Source organism: Pogona vitticeps, chromosome 1 (assembly GCF_051106095.1).
Source record: "Pogona vitticeps strain Pit_001003342236 chromosome 1, PviZW2.1, whole genome shotgun sequence".
In the NCBI taxonomy this organism is placed as follows: Eukaryota; Metazoa; Chordata; class Lepidosauria; order Squamata; family Agamidae; genus Pogona; species Pogona vitticeps.
Genome location: NC_135783.1, coordinates 70,678,616 through 70,693,289, shown reverse-complemented (window position 1 = coordinate 70,693,289; position 14,674 = coordinate 70,678,616). Strand labels below are relative to the sequence as shown.

Below are 14,674 nucleotides of genomic sequence, written 5' to 3'. Positions count from 1 at the left end.
TGTCCCTGTAAGGAATAGCCCATAGCTTCTCTGCATTACTCCACCCCCTTTGCCATAACAAGGCAGCAATCCGTGAAGGGGAGAACCAGGAGACCTCCCCTCAAGTTGAATTTTGGGAGAGTGAGAATAGACAGAAAAAATTATTTGTTTACCCAGTGTGTTGTTAGTCTGTGGAACTCCTTGCCACAGAATGTGATGATGGTATCTGGCAGTGATGCCTTTAAAAGGGACTTGGACAGATTCCTGGAGGCAAAGTCAGGTTACAAGCCATGATGGGGATGTATAGTCTCCAGTTTAAAAGGAAGTTACCTCCAAATGCCAGATGCGGTTGAGGGGTATCAGGAGACAGGTACCTACTTGTCTTGTGTGCTCTCAGAGGCATCTAGTGGGGCCACTGTGAGATACAGGAAGCTGGACTAGATGGGCCCTTGGCCTGATCCAGCAGGGCTCTTCATATGTTTTTATGTATATTAAATTTGAAAAGAACTTGAGGAACTATTTAATTTCTACAAGATAGGTGGACTGAATTAAACGGGGATGGGAAAAATTCTTGCTGTTTTTAAACCTTTTAATTGTGATATATATGTGTGCACACATGAATGTTTACATGCAGATGTTTAGGGCTTTGGGAACTCTAGAGTCCTCCAGTGAACATGAAGCACTGGCTGTGCTGGCTGGCAGATTTTATTGGATGTAGTCAAATAAGTAACTTTTTCAGAGTATGTTGAGGGGGAAGTAAGGCTACTCATACGCTCTGTGACTGTTCCTAGTGAGTACAGTGGCAGACACATAATCCAATTTCTAGGAGAAAAATCAATCTCTTAGTCCAGTCTAATTTCGAGGAGGAATTCAGTCAGAGACTGCTCTTAGAATACTGCTTAGTATGGTGTAATGCGTTTTTCTCCGGAGTCCAGTAAATGTCACAAGGATGGACCCTCAATAGATAAATGATAATAAATATATATTAAGTACTGCTGTCTGAGAGGTAGTTTCAGTATTCACAGTTATATTTTGCATAGTGGTTTCTGCATTTGTGTTTCAAATGGTCATACAGCTATGTAGACCAATAAGCTAATCCATAAATTTGTCATTTTCCATCCTATATACACCACCCATGTGGCAGCCAGGGCCACTCTAGGCAGTTTACAGCAGATAAAACAACAGAGTAGCAAAATAATTATATACCAAATAATAATAATACAATTGGGGCATAAATCAAATATCATAAAGTGGAGTAAAACAAGTACAATACAATAAATAAATTGCAGTTAAAAGCATAAAAGTCAAATGTAGTGTTAAGGAATTGTGCAAGGGAATTGCAAGGGAAGAGGAAGCAGACAAAAGAGAACTAACTAGCTTACCTTATGTTAACTTTTGTTTCTCCTTCCACTGACCACCTTGTCTTACCGGTCCCAATGGGCATGAGCCACCAAGTGTGTTACATGTTTATAATGTTATTTTAAGAGACATAGAATGAATAAGATGGATCCATTTATTTGAAATATACCAAGGATGTGTTTATCACACACACAAAAACACATTTTATGTTTGTGTTTTCAAGAAAGGAAGTGATAGTCAACATTCATTGAAATAGCTGCATTTTTAATATTACTGATAAACGATTAAGTTGGTATGTCCCATCAAAAAGTTAAAAGAGTCAAGTGTATATATACACATCTCCTACTAAAAGATGCTGTACTTTAATGAAAGACCACATCTTAGCATTAGAGAATATGCTTTTTGCATGCAGAAGATCATAAATTCAATCCTGGTATATCCAAAATCTCAGATTAAAAGGGTCTCAGAGGGCAGGTGATATTAAAGACCTGCTAGTTGGAGTAGACAATACTGAAAAAGATAAAGAACTGTCCTGATTTATATCTGTTTCCCGTATTCCTGAGTTCAACTCATTGGCATATGTAGGGTATAGTATTAAGAGGGAGCTTGGGTCTAGGTATCACATTGGTGTTTTCCAATACTGACAAAACAGAGATAATGTATTTGTGAAGGCTTTCACGGCCGGGATCTAATGGTTGTTGTGGGTTTTTTGGGCTCTTTGGCCGTGTTCTCAAGTTTGTTCTTCCTAACGTTTCGCCAGTCTCTGTGGCCGGATCTTCAGAGGGCAGAGACTGGCGAAACGTTAGGAAGAACAAACTTCAGAACACAGCCAAAGAGCCTGAAAAACCCACAACAAACAAAACAGAGATAATTTGCCATTTTTGACCCCATATCCTCTCAGTCTCTGTTTGAGTCAGCATCCAGCTCTGCTGAAGTATCAGCATCCTCCTCTGCATTGTTACCTGAGTCTTTGATCAGAACAAGAATACAGATCAGGTGCCATGGAAAAATTGTTTCCAGCAGAGGCTCTTTAGATACATATTCCATTATATCAAAATGTTGCATCAAGTACTTATTTTTTAAAAAATACTGTTGCATTCACTGTCTTTGAAGTGTTGAGAAAGAAGTTGCAGTGGTGCCTCAATCCTGACGTACAACCATTTCGAGTTACAACCAGCTCCGTTAGCAAAATTTTGCTTTGACCTGTGATTGGAGCTTCAAGTTACAACCAGAAAAAAGGCAGGGAAAAAGGTGGGGAATTCAAATTGCTAACTGTTGGTGGTGAAGAGGCTGCTTCTTTGTAGCTCTTTCGCCTCAGCGGTTAGAGAGTGTGCGTTCAGAGGAGGCTTCGGACTGCCTGGTAAGGTGCTGCTTTCTACTTTTTTAAAACTGGCTGTTCTGGGTGGGTTTTGCAGTGTGGGTTTGGGCTGGTTGATGGGGTTATGTTTCTATGTTGTGATGGGTCTTGCAGGGTTTGTTTCTTTTTTGGGGGGGTTATCCCCATTTCCGATGGGTCTTGCAGGGTTTGTTTGCTTTTTGATGATTTTTTGGCATTTCCGATGGGTCTTGCAGTCTCTGTTTGCTTTTTGGGGTTTTCTTTTTGCATTTCCGATGGGTCTTGCAGTCTCTGTTTGCTTTTTGGTGGGTTTTGTGTGTGTATGGGGTTGCATTTCTGACAGGTCTTGCAGGGTTTGTTTGCTTTTTGCTTTTTTCCCCCCCTTTGACCGGAATGGATCAGTTGCCTTTCTGATGAGTCTTGCAGGTTTGTTTGCTTTTCTGCTGTTGTTTTTTCTTTGGCCAGAATGGATTAATTGCGTTTCCGATGCATCTTGCAGTGGTAATTTTTTGTGTGTCGGTGTTATTTTTTTTCTTTGGCCGAAATGGATTAATTACATTCCAATGCATTCCCATGGGAAATGGTGCTTCAACTTACGACCATTTCAAGTTATGACCATCATTCTGGAACCAATTAAGTTTGTAAGTCAAGGCACCACTGTATTTTTACCCCCCCGAAGGAAAAGCGAATTTAAAAGGTTTTTTGTGTCGTTAACTTTGAAGAGCAATGTGTTTTCTTACAGCAGTGATCTCCAGGAATGCTTGGCAAGGCTGTAAACTTTGCCAAAGCTGTGTACTACATATATAAAAAGAGAAGCATGTGCTCGGAGACCCCTTACTGTGCCTTAAGTGGTTTTGGTACAGGACTGAAAGTGACTTTTTTCTGCACTTCCACCAAAGTACACATTTTTGCCTGTCAGCATTAAGGAATTTCTTGTCTTTCAGTTTCATGTTTGTTTGAATTAAAATTTACAACATTGTTTTATAGTTTGGAAAATTCCCTTTTATATAGCTGTCTTGCTAGAAAGTACTCTGTAGACTTTATGGATCTGAGTTACTGAATGCTTTCAACTGCTGCTTTGAATGTGCTTTAAGTTTAAACTACGTAATTAGGGCATTTGAATATAAAGCTAGAATTATACACTTGTGTTTTAATTTTGGTGTACGTGTATAAGTGAGTTCAGCCCTGGGTGTCATTTAGAATGAAACCTTTTGTTTTAGAGTGCAAATGCATATTCCAGTGCACACCTGATTCGTGAGTAAAGGAAGACCCACAAAATAAGATGATCATTTTGCATTCAGAGTGAGAAGGAAATTATCTTCAAAGTAAAAGTTAATCACATTGATAGTTTTCTGCATACACATACTTTTAGTGGTATCTTAAACAGTAATTTGAAGGTAATTTTAAGTGAACCACGTTTTCTTCTCATTTGATATTGAAATGTGTGATGTAAATTCCTGTTTGGCACAAAATAGTTATGATAATGTAGTAATAATCTTAGAACTGCAGAGATGAAACGGACCCTATGGATCACTAAGTTCAGCCCCTGCCAAGGAGGCAGTGTTGATTTGAAACCCCCCACTAGTGGCTCCAGATCCATAATCTCTACTGACCTATCCAGCTCATAGCTGTCTCTGTTCCAGACTTGGATTCTGTGTAAAGAAATGAAGTAATTTCTGATGAATAAAGGAAGGAGGTTGGGCATCAGACAAGGGAAGGTTTTAGCAGTTGGTAATATAGTATTCTTCCCACCCCTCTTCCTGCCTTGTACAGAGATTGGAGAAGTTACTTTTGGGGATCACAGATGCCAGAATCAGTGGATGGATAGGGGATTCTGAAGATTGTAGCCTAAAAAACATTGCAGACTGAGTGAGGCATGTCCATCCTCAGTGAATGTGCAGTCTCCTAAAATTCATTAGTAAAATGGAGTTATTTTAGCAAACAGCACCAAATTTCAAAGTATAATTTGTATGTGTGGTGAAGTGGATGTCTCAAGCAAACAGAGAAATTCACACAATATATTTTTTTCCCATAGAAATAATAAAATATGTCCACAAATTTGGTGGTCACAAATGTAATTAGCATTGGTGCAGCATGGGTGTTGGAGACTGTCAGGTGACTTTTCTCCTGTGTCCAAGTAGGCTAGATGGGGAAGGTCGAAGGAGACTGCCTGGCTTCTCTGAGTTGAGGGACCGCCTTCATGCTCCCAGAACAGAACAGAAATAAGTCTGCCCTTTCCTAGATTTTCTTCAGAGGTCCTGCCTTTCCAGACGGCCAGGATGTATTATGATTAGTTGGCTAAAGGAGAGAGGAAACAAGGGGAAGCAGTGCAAGCCATGCAGATCTCTGGCATGTCCCATGCTCCCAATCAGCAACAGAAAGAATGATGGTGTAGGTGTGCAGCATCCCATTCCTAGCCATGCTGACAAAGCAGGGCCCCAGTAAGTCCTGAGAATCATCCTTTGCTTGTACAGTCGTGCCCCGCTTAATGATTGCCCCGCATTACAACGAATCCGCTTTATGAAGATCTTCACAATTGTGATCGCAAAACGATGGTCTAAATGGTGGAATTTCGCTTAGCGATGATCGGTTCCCTGCTTCGGGAACCGATTTTCGCTTTACGACGATCAAAAACAGCTGATTGTCAGGTTTTCAAAAGGGCCGCTGGGTGCTTAAAATGGCTCCCTGCTGTGCTTAGGGATGGATTCCTCGTTATACAGGCAGCGAAAATGGCCGCCGTATGGAGGATCTTCGCTGGACGGTGAGTTTTTACCCCATTGGAACACATTGAATGGTTTTCAATGCATTTCAATGGGGTTTTTAATTTTGCTTTACGATGTTTTCGCTTAACAGCGATTTTCCTGGAATGGATTGTTGTTAAGCGAGGCACCACTGTATAAGTTCAGTCCTAGATGTTACAGTTTTGTGTACCTTAGGAAGACCTGTCATGATCTGATAGATTTTTCATGAGACATTAGTAATTAATTTTAATCTAAATTACTATAGATAACTTGACTTTAAAAATAAAAAGGTTGATCAGTTTGCAGGGCTTGCCCCTAGCCTTGGATTGGTTGTTTGTGATTTGTTTTAGTGCTTTTCGGTCTTTCATGAACAATGTATGGCTGTTGGAAATGTAGCGGACTTTGGGACGGTGTTCTCACTAATAACAATATTAAGTTTAAGACATTTTAATGCCCTTCCCAATTTCTGTTATTTACCCACCCGCATCACATTCCATGTATATCAGTTTGTGAGTGTCAAAAACAAGAAGACTGTAGTTAATTGACAGAGATGTAGAGAAGATGTAGAGAAGAGAACCATTTTTTCTTAACTTGGTAGCACTGGAAACAATCGTGTTTTAAACACAAAGATGCTGTCTTGTGCCATCTAAGCATATATTAGATTTCTTTTTATCAGAAAACAGTTTATAATCACATCTAGTGTTTGTGGCAGATAGTTTTTTATCCATTCAAGACAATGAAATTGTGTTGTGTTTTCATGGAATAAGAGATTACATTTTCTTTGAAATGATTGACTGTTTTGTTGTAGGAGACTTATTTATTTGGCTCTTACTGTGAAGACTAGCAAACCTATTCAGAATCTTAGTACATCAAAACACATTGACATGAAAAATTGAAGAACATGTTCAAACTACAACTACCTGCACGAATAATACTCACAGTTGCATTGCTGGATTATTTAAAATCACAATAGTCAGGTGAATATGGCAACATTTTATATTATGTAGATATCATATACTGAAACATTTATTTATTTCATTTACTTTCTGTTTTCCTCTCTGTAAAAGAGAGTGAAGGTGATTTTAACTGTGAGAAAAATGCATACATTGTTAATTTTTGTAATGTAAAAATCGATAGATAAGATGGTTAGCTGGTGAAATAATGCCTCTTTGAATTTGGCACTATGAATGAGAGAGAGATAACCTATTTGGCACACTCACTTCAAGGACAGGTAGAATAGAAGGGAGAGTAAAATTGTTTTTTAAATCAGAGGTGGCAGGTGAAACAGCTGCAACTGCTTTTTGATAAAAGATAGTTTGGCCATAGTAGGTCACCGTCTGGTCTTGACTGGATTACTGTGAGGCCTGGTATGTGGGCTTGGCCTTGAAGAAGGTTTAGAAGCTTCTCATAATACAAATTACAGTGGCAAGAGCCTAGCCAGTATAGCTAGGTGGAATCTTGTAACACCAGTTCTGAAGGAGCTACTTATTTGTTTCTCAGCTCAAGTGAAAGTGTTAGTGTTTATTTTTAAAGTCCTTAACAGTTTGGGAATCAGGTATCTGCAAGGAGAGAACCACTCCCCATTATCAACCTGCCTGTGACTTTAGATCACAATATCTCACATTCAGAAACTGGAGGGTTTTTTAAAAATTGAATTTTATTCTAAATTTCACCAGGATAGAGGTCATGGAACCACTTTATTAAAAAAATCATTGCTGATAATCATTGGTTTAGATTGTTCTAGTTACAGAATTATCTGATTTAGTCAAATACAAATTGAATTTGTTTAATTCACATTGAATATTCATTAAATAAAATATATTGAAATAATGATATGATTTTTGTGAAAGACATCAATGCTTTTCAGTTCGGAATTGCTCCCACACATATACTTCGTGATATATGTCCCCGTCAAATCATTTAGGGTTTAGGATCCTTTGAAATAATCTTATACATAAATGGAGGTGGAAATACAATTGCTGGTGTTGATTCTTCTCATGCCATATCTGTTTTGCCTTTTTTTGCTGACAGATGCCACCTCAGTATGGTCCACAGGGTGTAACTGGTTACTGCCAACAGCCATATTACAACCAACAACCACAACCTCAACATCTGCCACCCCAGGCACAGTATCTTTCACAGGCCCAGCAACGATACCAGGCCCAGCAGGTAAGCCCAACTCCAAATGTCTTTTGATATTTGTTTCCAAATGGATTTAAGAGGGAACATACAGTGGGGTCTCGACTTAAGAACTTAATCCGTATTGGAAGGTGGTTCTCAAGTTGAAAAGTTCTTAAGTCGAATCTGCATTTCCCATAGGAATGCATTGAAAACCATTTAATCCGTATCTGCTCTTTTCTGACCATAGAAACTAATGGGAAGCTGCTATTCTGCCTTCTGCCACTAGAGGGGGATATTTTCTTTCATTTTTCCCCTTAGGTTCAGGGAAGGCAGGGAACACTAAAGGCAGCACTTTAGAACTCTTTTTTTTTAAAAAAACGAAGCCAATTTTAAATAATGTTTTAAAGCATGTTGTGCTGATTTTTTCAGCACAAAGGCACTCAGGCAGGCTTTTTAGGTGCTGAGCAAGCCTCCAGAAGCCTGCTCAGAGCCAGCCGATCAGCTGTTAGGCGGGGAGAGGAGCGGGGAAAACCACAAAATGGCTGCCAGGCTCTTTCTGGGTGTCGGCTTTTAGCTCTTTCCTGCTCTTTTTCCTGTGGTTTGGGGGCTACCAAGGCCTGGTAAGTGACTTTATTTAACAGTACAGTATTTATTTTTAAGTTTCTGACCCTTTCCCCCCCTCCAGAAGCCTCTAAGGGGAGGGAGGGGGGACTTTTTTCCCTGTTTGTAACTCGAGGGAAGTTCTCATGTCGAGTCCTTACTTTCCCTATAGGGCAGGTTCGTAACTCGAATTGTTCTCAAGTCGGGTCGTTCGTAAGTCGAGACCCCACTGTATAAAGGATGGTTAGTTATACTGTTTACAACTGAAATGTGAAAGTAATTGCATATATGCACATTCTTGCCTGTAAAACAAAAAATGTTGTGCACTTTTAGTGAGGTAGTAGAGAAAGAGTGCATGTCAGTTTGTGGGAATCTGTGGTGGGCACTGTAGATTTGGAGGGTAATACAGATTTTCAGAAAGTAGATGTTTGAGTTAGCCTAAAGGCTCAAGCTTGGATTTTGATACATTTTCAGCAGAAAAGTGTTTAATGGTGTGGCATCTTGGTCTACATTTACTGACTTAAGTTGACATCTGGATAGAAAATGTGCAAACTTTATCTATTTGTATCAGAGGGTTGCACAGTTTAGAATTATGGATGTCTGTGAAATATACAGTTCAAACAAATTTAAATCATTAGTATGATTAGACTAGTTTTGACCAGAAGCAGACTACTTCAATAGCAGTATCTCAACCATTTACTAAATCTTCATTACTGCATGTGGTAGGGCATAAATTGCATTCATGTAAATGCTGCATTGATTGAATTGCTCCACATTCACAAAAAAATTGCCATATATCCAAGTAGCCCCATTTTACTTGATTATTCTTTGATCCTACTTTACCTTGAAGTATATTCCAGATGATCCATCCAGAACCTTGTCCTGGTGGGAAACACACTTCACATTCATCCATTTGGCACGTTGTATTGTTTTTTGCTCTCCATCGATTTAGTCTAGTGTATTTTGGTTTCATATTTAGAGCTTGAGATATTTGCAGAAAACTCTTATTTTGGCTGTTGTGGGTTTTTTCGGGCTCTTTGGTTGTGTTCTGAAGGTTGTTCTTCCTAACGTTTCGCCAGTCTCTGTGGTTGGCATCTTCAGAGGACAGCACTCTGACAACAGCCATTAGATCCCGGCCGTGAAAGCCTTCGCGAACTCTTATTTTATTTGAGCCATTGTCCATTATTGGTGTCCATGAAGTGGATGGGTCTGGTGCTATACAGTATTACCTTATTTATTCATTATTTGTTAACTTCTCTGAACATACTTCTGGAGGCACATAGCCAAATGACAGCAGTTTTTTCCTGCAAGAGTTGAGAACAAGTTTTTCCCAGTTTTTATCATAAGTTCACTTAAAGGATTTTCTTCAAGCTTATGAAATATAATCTAAGTATTAGGTTTGTGTTTCAGGCAGTGAGGCCTGAAATGCACCCTCTTGGAATGGAGGCATGGGAACATTCCAAAATGGCAGTTACTAATTGGTCATAGTTCTTTGGTTGAGGGGCAGTCTGAAGCAAAGCTGCGTCTAGCCTTGTTATAAACATTTCCCTGTTGGTTTTTCTGAAATTATACCTCCTACAGAATGCTGTAGATCGAGGTTGGATGGCTGAGTACATCTGACATAGAATGGGCTTGTGCTCAGTGTTTGGTTCATTTATGCTCTTAATGCACTGTCCAGCTATAAGCTAACAAACAAAAGTTAGATCTGGATTGTAGACTCTCTAAAACCTGCCACTGTTAAAAGAGTTTGGTAGCTTAGAATCATGTGTAAGGCACATTGAATGGGATTCTGTCCATTTTTTAATGGCTTTGCTAGTTTTGTCATTGTGTTCATAGCCCCAAAGGACATATCCCAGGAACTTTTGAATGATTCTGGTCTGTTTCTCTGTGGGTTTCTTGGATTCAGGACATCAAATTTCCATTCATGGCAAAGTGAAACTAAGAGTTCATCCTTAGATGAAGAGGCACCGTCAATATTAATAGAAATTACTGTCATGTGTGGTCCTAAAAAGGATCATTAGGTCATTTTGCTCATCAGTAGGTTTACACTGCAACACTTTTTTTTATTTTGGTTGCAGTGCAATGCTTCTTATTGTAGCAAAATATGCAAACAAAAAGTGTACTATATTAGAGTTATTTTGTTGCTCTAAGTTCAGGTAAATATGTTGGTAGACCACGTTCAAATATTATCCTGGGAATATCTACATTCTTAGGGACTGTCTGGATGATATAGCAACCGGACAGGAAGAGTAAAACCGAAATTAATCCAGTCACTATTATTATTATTATTTATTATTTATTTACTGGCCAGGTATGTAAACCATACCCGGAATTTAATATGGCTACCGGCCACACTTAAAAACACTACACACACGCACACACACACACCATAAACAGAAAAATTCACAAGACAATTAAGAACAAATTCTACATTATTTTGCATTATACCAAAAACCGAGCTGCTAATTATCAGGTGCCAGTAAGGAATTTGTACAGTGAGGGAGAGGATTAATTAAGGGGTAAAATGATAGGCTCCATTGTTGAACAATGCTACATTCTTATACCATTAAAAACTGATACAAGAAATAAAGCTGATACTCTCCCTCTTTTATTTTCAAAGAATGTTACAATATTTTATTGTTCTTCGCCTCCTGATCTCTTGATCAGTGTAAAGAAACAGCACTATCATAAAAAGAATGTTCTGGTAAGACTGTTCCTGCCCTTATTTTCAAATGCATACTTGACGCTAATTGTGTAACTCTAGTTGCTGGTTCTAGTTATTATAGATCACTGAACCAATGTAACTTGTGCAAGTGCTGACTTACAAAGTTTCCATTGATTTAATTGGTCTATACTGTTGGGACTAACATCTGGGTTTAGGATGGTAAGCTTAAAAAGAAAGTGGTGTAGTTTTGTTTTTTTCAGCTGAAAACAGTGCAAATATGGATGATTTGTGTGGAAAATACTTAGTTGTCCATTGGGAATCTCCACTTTTCTCATAATATAAAATTCACTGTGAGGCAGATACGAACTGTTTAGATGTGTGTGTACAAACAGCTGGGTGGCAAATTGGTTGATGGAAAATTATGAACAGCCTGTCTTTGGCTCTCAGATAGGCTTATGACCATATACACACAATTAATTTAACAGTCTACATTGGACGCAATACTTTCTGTGACATAATACCTGAGAATATTGAATGTTCTCATACATAGTAGATGAACATATGAAGTTCCCTTATGGTGACAGACTGTTGGTTTGTATGGCCTACTATCATCTACTTTGTCCAATGTGACAAAACTTTCTTAACTGTGGTGCCTGGGATCTTGTATACTTTTCTGTGCCACCATGTTCAACTGTTATTAGAAACTAGTTATCTTCTTCCATGTGTAGGGCGCTTTTAATATATGCAGAAAGAAGTGCTCTAGTACAACTAAATCCAAACTTAACACTGGCCATCATGCTACCTTTGTTCATACTCCATACATTCCCAAAAAAACACCTTGGACAGCTTTGTAGTACTTCAAATACTTTTAGGGGGATGTATGGTGAGTTTGTTTCCCTCCTGATTCCACTGGATCCTGCCTTTCTACCAGTGGACGCTACTCTACCAGTGGAGGCTGCACTACAGTTTTTCGTTAGTATTAATATTTGTTTTATCTGTTGGTTGCCTGCTTTATTTATGACTGGTAAATTCAGTAGCAGAGTTAGGGCGGAGTAATGATCTAGCAATTTGTGGTGGAGAAAGCTATGGAAGATATTTTTAAAGGATGGGTAACATTACCAATATGAATGTGTGTGTGTGTGCGCGCACACACACACACACGTATGTGTTGTGTGTGTGTATTTGACACTGTAGTGCAACATAATATGCACCTGAGGAGGAGAGAGAAAAGAATTAATTGTTGGAAAATACAAAAGTAGGATAAATGTTTTGTTTACGGCAAGGTGAGTTCTGAGAGACAGAAGACAGTATGACATTTTTGTCAGCATGGCTTGCTTTCTAGCAACAGTTTAAACCAAAAGTGCTTTGTTCATATTTATTTTGGTTGTTTAGTAAATAATTGTGAGATTTCTTTTGTGGCATTCTGGTTTATCATGGCAGTGTATCATGTTATTGCTTCATTGATTTTATTTCTTGCTATTTGACACATCTCAATTTGTTATTCAAATGTATGTTTAATATGTGTGTCTGTAACACATTCCTCTGTTATATTGGTTTTAAGTTCTTTAACGTAACATTTCACATAATAGTTGAAACTGGATGTTATATGCAATACTGTGTCTTTCCTGAAAGAATAATCTTTTATCCATTGAAGGCATCTGTCCGCAGAACAGAAAGGCAGATGATATTCCTCCTAGCCCCCTTTCCCTTTGTGGTCCCAGAGTGACCCTCCCCACTATTCCAGAGGACAGTTGAATCCTCCAGAGCAGTGGTGTCGAACTGTGGCCCTCCAGATGTTCTTGGACTTCAACTCCCAGAAGCCTTCACCACCACCTCTGCTGGCCAGGATTTCTGGGAGTTGAAGGCCAAGAACATCTGGAGGGCCACAGTTCGACACCACTGCTCCAGAGGAAATGGGACACAGATTGTGGGAAAGGTGGGGAGGAATTACTGACTATTACCACAGTCCCCATTTTGCTGTTGAGAGCTTCTGCTGGCTCAAAGAGTATTTTACCAGTAGAGTGACAGAAATTGGATTCCTAACCTAGTCTTCTAATTTTCACCCTGTTGAGATCTGTGTATTTATATGTTGAGAATGTGATGCTGTTGAGAATAACGGTGTTACTTTGACAGTGAAATGCAGTCCTTTGTTGGTGATGGGCTCATCCTTATTTATGTGAATATAATTGTAATTACACACTTTTGGTTGATTGCTTTTGCATAAATAATAGGGGAGGGATCTGGAAATGTGAATTTTGTAGGTTAAAATGGTGTTTTTGTTTCACACTGCAATTTGCAAGCATATAAAATTGACAGGAGATGTATGACAGTCTGGACACTTGTGTCTTAAATGGCCCTTAATGGCAACCACAGTCTTTGATTTTGCATATCAAAATAACTTACTAATACATAGCTACGGTTTGTGTACATCAAGGGGAGAGAATGTCTGTAGCTTACAGTAAGATATACAAGAAAGATGTGCATGTTAGGTACAAGTTAAAACTTGAACATATATTTCTCCTAATTTTGCTGTCTTCCAGTTATCAGGTTCCTCCCTGTTAACACACACATTCACATTAACACACACATTCATATTGATAATGTTACCCAATCACTTTATTATGTAAGCTTCAGGATTAAGCAATAATATATTGTTGATCATATTATGTAATTTGCAAATTTGTCTGAAGGAGAATTGATATAATTTATATCCTGTCTTGGTTATATTAGTAACTTTTTTGTTTCCCTTCAGTAGCAACTATGTTTTCAGTCTGCTGCTCAGGATGGAATTAGGTCAGACTTGTCACAGTACTTGTATTGAGCATTAGATGCTGTATACACAATGGCCTACAATTTGAGGCCATTATAAAACTGCTTAACCTACTGCCCTTTTGATTTTTTTCAAAGTGTACATCTGTAAGCTTCAAGAAACAGAATTATGTTCTATATTTGGTGTGGTACTACGAGACACCAAGTGTTTATGGGTTTTAATTGTTTGTGAAATTTATGTATTTATTACAGTCACAGCTTTCCATCCTCATTTGTGTTCAGACTCCAGACAAAATAAGTATGTTTGTTTGTTGTTTTGCCAGACCACAGGAAAGTAACACTTTCTATAAATGTAGGATAGTGAGATCCAGACTTGTCCCTCCACGAAAAGAAGGATTCTCTTCAGAGAAGGATCCAGAAACAAAGGATGGGGTGATTTTCTCCCAAGTCTTCCTGTGTTTCACCCAGAAACCCCATTCGCTGGGTTGCAAAGGCAAAGGTAAAGGTTCCCTTTGACATTTAGTCCAGTCGTGTCTGACTGGTGCTCATCCCCGTCTCCAAGCCGTAGAGCCAGCGTTTGTCTGTAGACAGTTTCCATGGTCATGTGGCCAGCATGACTAGACACAGAACAATGTTACCTTCCCACCATGGTGGTACCTATTTATCTACTTGCATATATATACTTTCGAACTGCTAGGTTGGCAGGAGCTAGTGACGGGAGCTCACTCTGTTGCGTGGATTCGATCTTACGACTGTTGGTCTTCTGATCTTGAAGCACAGAGGCTTTTGCGATTTAACCCGCAGCGCCACCATGTCCCACTCACTGGGTTGCAAAGCATCCCCCAATTCACCTTAAACAGCTTTTCAGAGACTGGAGTGAAAAAGAGGAATCAACGCTTTATCTCTGTCCTCAAGTGTGAGCAGCACTCTACTAAGTATAATCTAGTGCATGGATTCCACATTTGAAGCAGGGAATTTTGTCATTATGACTATATTGTTTTGCTTTAATGTTTCCAGAAGTCATCTTTCATTCCAACACTGATTGTACAAAGTAAAGTGTAAAATTACTCCTGTGTACATTGCAGACAACTGACCATGTTTACA

General features: G+C 38.9%; 1 protein-coding gene across 6 annotated transcripts in view; it reads left to right on the top strand.

The window, feature by feature from the left end:
• Positions 1-14,674, top strand: part of ARID1B (AT-rich interaction domain 1B) — a 475,555-nt gene that overhangs the window by 94,555 nt on the left and 366,326 nt on the right. For all 6 annotated transcript variants that reach the window (XM_072994953.2, XM_072994947.2, XM_072994944.2 and 3 more), the window contains one exon: positions 7,447-7,584. In XM_072994953.2, coding sequence (XP_072851054.2) covers positions 7,447-7,584 — 138 coding nt within the window. The remainder of the gene's footprint in view (positions 1-7,446; positions 7,585-14,674) is intronic.